The following is a 7,189-nucleotide window of genomic DNA, read 5'->3' on the forward strand; positions in this document are numbered from 1 at the left end:
CTGAGGCTTTTCATCACAAGTAGAAAAATATCTACGGAAGCCCTGAGGGGCCTTTTTCTAGTTTTCATGTGTGAAACTGTGATTTTCTTTTTCCCAGGAGAAAAAAAAAATCATTATTTAAAGTGTAAAAATGTTTCTAAATGTGCCAAACTGGAAAAAATCTTTTTCATGAGAAACATAGTTTTAATTCAGTCGCTTTGTTTCTCCTCCAGCTCTGTTAAAAAAAACCCAAATATGTTGCTCTGGGAAATGTTTCACACGGGATGGTGGAGGATTCAGATGTTTTTTTCATGTGTGAAAGTGGCAAAAAAAAGTTTTTTGGGAGGATAAAAGTTTCCCTTTTTTTAAAAAAAAATTCCCCAAAAAAGTTTTGGCAGGAAAAAAGTCTCGTGTGAACCTGAGTAGGAAAAAACGAGAGACTTTTGTTTCTCATGTTTGAGTCACAATGATTTGTTTTTCCCAGGAGGATTATTTTCTCCTGGGAAATCATTGTGTGAAACCAACTGGAGGAAGTTTCACTTTTTTTCCAAACAAGTTTTGGAGTGAATTTATTTTTTCAGGATTCTTAATCTGCAAAACTGAGTGAAGAAAAAATAAATTCAAGGACACATTTCTTTGTAAAACTTTTTCCCTCCTGAATAAAACATGTCCGGAGGAGACGGATGGTTTGAAAGAAGAGTACAATAATCCATCTATGTCAAACTAGGGATTTCTCCAGATCCAGATCCAGGTGTCAGGTCATCAGGAGCTGCTGGGTTCACCTGTGATGTTTCCCTCAGCTGGCTGCAATCAGTCAGCTGGCAGATATAATGAGGCTGCAGCTCCTCTGCTCAGCTGGTTTGTTTCAGGGAGTCGACGCCTTCAGTCGGCTCTCTGTGTGTTTTCTGTTTGCGTGTTGAGTTTTCTTTCTTCTGGACTGTTTCTGTACGTTTGTTTCTCCTCTGATCAGTTTTCACTTCAGCTTTGGTTTTTGGGTCCAATGTTTTTTTGTTCATCCGTCATTTTGATGGACTCAGTGGCAAAAGAAATGTCGTGGAGTTGAACTATAAAGTGGCAGAAAATAGAAATACTCAAGTGAAGTTACCTGCAGTATTTGAGTAAAAGTACTTACTACTGTTAGTACTTTCCACCACTCGTGCTGTTCACTTCCTCTGGGGCTCAGATCTTCTTAATGAGTTCACAGTGAAACTCCTGAAACGCTCCCGGCTCCTCTTTCTCTACATATTTCTTTATGAACCACGAGAGCGCTGATGTCAGAGGTCGAAGTGGAAGAAGAACAAAACATCGTCACCACTTCCTTACCTGGCAACTACACACACACACACACACACACACACACACACACACACACACACATACTGATGGCTGTGAATTCCCCTCATAAAGGTAAACAGAACAAACAATGTAAAGCTGAGGGAGCGACGCCCCCGTCGCTCCCTCAGCTTTACATTGTTTGTTGTGTGGCCTCTCCTCTGACGTCATGGCAACGAGAGAAAGTCCAGCCATCATCATCATCATCATCATCATCATCATCATCATCGAAGCCTTTAATCTGAAAGTTTGTCTTCGTCAAAGTTTGATTTCTGTGCATAGAGCCCAACATGAAGCTCTGCAGCTACCGATTATCATTATCGATTATTGTCAGGATTCATCGTTCGGTTTATAAAACGATGAGAAACGAGCCGACAGTGACGTCAGAAACGTGTTCAAACATGGACTGATTCTGGCGGTCGGAGGTCAAAGGTCACTGAGACTGTGACACATTTTACATAACTCAACAATTAATTTGATCATCATGAGAAATTCTTACACAAATGTCTGAAAGGATAAAATGATGATGTGAGATTTTATATTCAAAAGGTCAAAGGTCATCTTCACTGTGACATCACAGTCCTGCACAACATGTCACGTCCAAACGACCCTGAGGTCAAAACATGATGCAGATTCTTCTGTGATGAATTTTCTCTCCATCAGCTCATCGATTGATTGTGACATCGTTACAAACATTTTTAAAAAAGGATTTTTTTTTCAGGAGGTTCGTCTTCACTTTTTCTCAGAATTCGGACTTAAAACTCTGAGTTGGATTCTCAGAATAAAGTCAGAATTATGAGCAGAAGGTATGAACTTCTTTACTGTGGCTGAGTCTTAACGAACTAAACTCAAACACAGAAGCACAAGTACAAAATAAAGTACAGAAAACAATGAAATAACCAAATGCAATAAGTAAAAAAATAAAACATATTAAAGTTGTGATTTAAAAGACGTCACTGGTCCAGGTAAAGTTGTCACTGCTGTGTAGATATCGAGGAAATTTGGATTTCAGCATTTATGAAAGTATTTTCCAAATATCATAATTTATTGTTAGTTGCAACCTAAAAGCTTCACAGTGTTACCTGAAGGCCGAATCACCGACTCTCAGATCAGTTTCTGTCCTAACAGCTGCTGCAACGACCCAAATACATCAGAATCACATTCAACAGTTTGCTCCTGAATTATCTTAAAGATAATTAAACGTCTCCATGAAATCATCTGTGACTTTCTGTCAACTCGCAGCAGCTCTGCTCGTCTGTGTCGTGGTTATTTCCCGTTCATTCTCTGGGTGTTCCAGCTCAGGTCGCCTCTTCCTCACTGCGTACAACATGTTGCAACATGTCATGAGTAATGTCTTCAGTGAGAGATGATGTAAGACCGATTTAATGAGGTTAAGGAACCAATAAAAAAAAAAAAGCCACAGTTTGATCAGCATGCTGCTGCAGACAGGAAACAGCCAAACACAGCTCATCGACACGAGGTCTTTGTTCATTTTATTCTAACAAAGTATTTCAACTCTGATTGAGCTTATTCTGGAAAGAAGCTGCATGTGAACACAGCGCGGTGATCTACAGTGTCAGCTGATGACAGTTGAAGGATATCTGGTGAAGCCTTTAATCCCATTATGAGTCTCCGAGGGATTCACACACCCTCATCCACAACAATAAATGAGAAATCAAACAGAAAGAGGACCCGGCCACTCGATCCGTCACTCCACACCCGGAAAAAAACACCAGGAAGGAAAAGGGAAAATCCTGACAGGAAAAAAGTGATTTGGAGACAGAAGAAAAACTGGGTGTAGCTGAGCTGGCATCGATCAATAAGCAGAGTTGGCGCTGCAGAGTCACCAATGTGGCGTTTTAATCGACGTAATGGATACCTGTCAAAAAGTCCCCCAGGGGTCCATCCTGGGTCCTTTTTATTCCCTGTTTGTGTGCTGCCCTCGGGGGATATCATCTGCTGACGTTCATTATTTGCTGATGATACACTGCTGTTTGTCCTGATAAAGACCTGCTGTTACATAATTATCTGTTTTTGCTATTTTTAAAATGCTGAATATCCCCAAACAATCCTTAAAAGCTTCTTGGTAATTGTCCTAAATGTAAAACATGTAACATCTCTGCATCAAAATGTCTAAAAGCACCTTTGTTTATATTCTGTTGAGTTGTGTATTTACATTATCACATTATTTACAACAACGCTCAAATCAAGGAAATCCACAAGTTTACTCAACGGTGTGTTTCATGTCTGTCGCTGTAACTTCGGGAGAGTCAGACGAAACACAACGTGAAGAAAACTTAAAACACCTTCAATGAGTTGTGCTCAGACCTGCTCAGTCTGTAAAGTGTCATGTTGGCGCTGTACAAATAAAGATTGACTGATTGATTTTTCTCCTTTTTCTTTACAAATATACAAACATACTTCACTTAAACCACACAAACCCGACCCACTGATGATAACCTCCACACCTGGACTCTTATGATACCTTCAAATATCTTTACAACTCTGATTGTTTCATATAATTGTCAAATATTATTATATATATATATAATAATAAATAATAATTGTATTATTAACAAAAGTCTATTGCTGGCCCGTCGTCCTCTGTCGGGCCATCAGAGGCTTTTCACCGGATCAACACTCAATAATCAAGGTTGTTGTCATTTTGCACAAAGACTCAAAATGCTTCATTAAAACATTCAGAAGCTTCGTTAATGTTCTGTACAGTGACGTTAAGCAGCCGGTCACGCAGGACAGTCACGAGCTTCACCCAGAGCCGGTCCGACAACTTCTTCTGTTTGAGGGAAGTACAGAGTGGACTTCCAGCTATTAATCCACCAGGGAGTGTACACACACACACACACACACACACACACACACACACACACACACGCAGACAAAAAATAGGAAGTGATGTCACTTGAGAAGAACAATTAAAATGCTCGATTAGCAAATTGATGACAAACAATATTTGAGGTCGACGTCACAACTTGGCTGACAGTTAATTTCCTGTGTGTGTAACTGACAGTAAACACAGATTGTACCAGCTCAGCACTGACCTGTGTGTGTGTGTGTGTGTGTGTGTGTGTGTGTTTGTGTGTTTGTGTGTGTGTGTTGGGGTTTTTTCGATGGTTACCTGTCCTACATTTCTGCAGAGGGGGCGGAGGGTTGATCTGTATAAAGGCAGAGGGCACAGAGACGTCTTCACAGCAGCATCCTCTGACAGGTGAGGACTCAGCAGCAGCAGATTCATCTGAAACTTTACAAAGTTTTATTTTTAATTATTTGTTTTAAACTTATTTTCTTCTGTTTCCGTCTCACAGGTGAAAACACTCCGACTCTCTCTCCTCAGTCTGAAAGGATTAAGTTCATTTTTTCGATCTCCACGATGAAGCTCGCCACACTCGTCTCTTTCATCCGTCCCGCAGTCGTCATGCTCCTTCCGCTGATTCTGATTGGCTGGGCCGAGCAGGCGGCAGCGCACCCCGTCCAGCAGAGGCTCAGCCCGCCGCTACAGAACCAGAACACGTACCAGATCGTCAAGGAGGTGGCTCGAGATGTGAGTCGTCAAGTATTTTTAACTTTGAATGTTGAATCAGACAATTTATCAACTTTTAATCAGAGGTTGAAGTAATCAGATACTTTTTTAAAGTAAAAGTAGCACATGAGAAAAATGTTTTCTTTACAAGTGAAAGTCCTGGATTCACAAGACTCATCAGCTCTTCACAGTATTTTAATGTCGCAGCATGTCGAGCTGCAACGATTGAATCGATCAGTTGTCAGGACTTGATCACATTTAGAGCTTTAATGTGAGAAATCTGCTTAAAATCTACAAATTCAACTTTATCTTTACATTCAGACTTGACTTGAGACACTGAGCTCATGTTCTTGAGAGGTTTTATTAATCTGAGGCGATTTTTGGGGCTTAAATCTCACCATCAACACTTGTGGTTTATTTTAAGAGGGACTTGGACTCTGAATCATAAATTCTGGCCGCAGCGGGTCAACATGTGATCTAATGTTGTTTGCTGTCTGTTCAGGCTGAGAGCATGAACACGCAGAACGACCCGAGCGTCCGGCTGAATCCCCGAATCAAGACCGACAACCAGGTGAGAACACTTTCACACAATCGGACACTCAGGAGGCTTCACGCCCTCTGTGCTCCGACCCAGCCTGACCTCTGACCTCTCCACCTCCTCCAGGGCCACATGACCATCTGCTGCCTCCACGCCAACATCCTCGAGTTCTACCTGAACGAGGTTCTGCCCAAACACAAGAGCGAGCATCACCGCATGCACGCGCTGAGGACCGACCTGAGCCGCGTCAGCGACGACCTGAAGTCTCACGGCTGTGTGAGTGTTTTTATTCAGCTGCATCACATCTGGATCCTAAATGTCCATGTTAGCTTAGCTTAGCATGAAGAACAGTTAGCATGGAAACAGCTATCTGTGCTCAAGTGTACAAATCACAAGCTTTATGTGCCAAACAGGGAGATCAGGGGAACAGTCCGACTCATACTCGAGTAAAAGTAAAGATATGGTGTTACAATATTACTTTGGTAGGAGTGAAAGCTGCAGCTTCAGACTGAAGACGATCGACCGTCTCATCAGACCAGAAAGCAAATTGTTTTATTTCCCAAATTGTTGAACTACTTGTTGAAAAAAAACCCAACCGACAAACGGTGTCATGATGGAGCGCCTGTGTGGTGGCGGTGTGGTTGATGTTAAAAACGATAACGACTTTCGGTGGTTTCAGTCAGGGAAAGTGCACACACACGCACACGCACACGCACACACACACACACACACACACACACACACACACAGAGGAAAGATTGCAGTGATAACGGCTGCTAACCTCCTGTACCTGTCTGTCTCTCCAGAACGTGACTCGTCACCACAGCCTCGCTGTCCAGTTTCGCGGAAAACTCCAAGAGGTGAGATTCAACGTGATTAAAAACACTTTGAGAATCTGCTCCGTCGTATTTTTACTGCATTTTATTCTGCAGTTTGGTCTTTTTCTTTGGTTTTTTTTACATTATATGGATCAAAAACTCGAATCAATAGTGCGTTTGTGTTTCTAATGTGTGTCTGTGTGTTTCAGATGGGAAATGAAGGAATCACCAAAGCGATGGGAGAGATCGACATCCTGTTCACCTTCCTGCAGGGTTACTGCGTCCTGCCGCCCAACTCCACCGACGCCGTCACTGTTCCTGCCGATCAATGAGCCGACAGACGCTTTTCTATTTAACATATTTATCACTTTTTATACCGACGACTTTTGTACTTTTATTTATTCATATTTAATTTGAGAGCATATTTAAAACATTTTATATGAGCACACAATATTTATATTGACTCGAGTATGACTGATTAGTCATTGATCAAGTTATTGATCAGAATGTTTTGATACCAAGAGACGCTGGTGTTGATCACGTTGCCATGTTATGGCTGAATGTTACAGTTTAAAATGTTGAATGCTACTGTGCAGAGACGACTGTGTTACAAAAGTTACTTGATAATCAATAAAGTTTATTTGGATATTAACGTTGGCTCTTCTCTCTGCTGCTGTGTTAAAGGAACAGTTCACTGGTTTTTCACTGCAGGACTTATTTTATTATTTTCCATTTTTTGTAACTGAATGAAGACAACAAAAAGAAAAGAGATGTGAAACTGACAAAATCACCAAATAACAAGTTTAGCGGCACCTGACTAAAGTGCCGTACTTCATTAGTTTCAGAAGAACTTTACGGGGAACACAATTACTTTCAAACTTACCAAAAGTTCTGGGATCGGTCCAGCAGAGCTGCAGCTGCGATGTGGCCCTGCGACTTTCAAAGCAAAACCCAAAAGTCGTGCTTGTTTTTGGTGCTGACACT

At 41.4% G+C, this 7,189-nt stretch overlaps 1 protein-coding gene across 1 annotated transcript; it reads left to right on the forward strand.

Moving 5' to 3' along the window:
* Positions 1-4,208: 4,208 nt before the first annotated feature.
* il22 (interleukin 22) lies at positions 4,209-6,791 on the forward strand. The gene is made up of 6 exons (XM_084345294.1): positions 4,209-4,537; positions 4,635-4,870; positions 5,352-5,420; positions 5,514-5,663; positions 6,194-6,247; positions 6,415-6,791. Exons 2-6 carry the CDS (start codon positions 4,700-4,702, stop codon positions 6,535-6,537), a joined length of 567 nt encoding a protein of 188 aa, XP_084201420.1. The 5' UTR covers positions 4,209-4,537; positions 4,635-4,699; the 3' UTR covers positions 6,538-6,791.
* Positions 6,792-7,189: the final 398 nt, after the last annotated feature.

Source organism: Pagrus pagrus (assembly GCF_965226575.1).
Source record: "Pagrus pagrus genome assembly, chromosome: 23".
NCBI lineage: Eukaryota > Metazoa > Chordata > Actinopteri > Spariformes > Sparidae > Pagrus > Pagrus pagrus.

Excerpts from the sequence above, each read along its gene's own strand:
- il22 (XM_084345294.1), top strand. The coding sequence starts at position 4,700 with ATGAAGCTCGCCACACTCGTCTCTTTCATCCGTCCCGCAGTCGTCATG. Across the intron at positions 5,421-5,513 it reads GAATCAAGACCGACAACCAG|GGCCACATGACCATCTGCTG; the intron begins GTGAGAACACTT and ends CACCTCCTCCAG. Across the intron at positions 5,664-6,193 it reads ACCTGAAGTCTCACGGCTGT|AACGTGACTCGTCACCACAG; the intron begins GTGAGTGTTTTT and ends CTGTCTCTCCAG.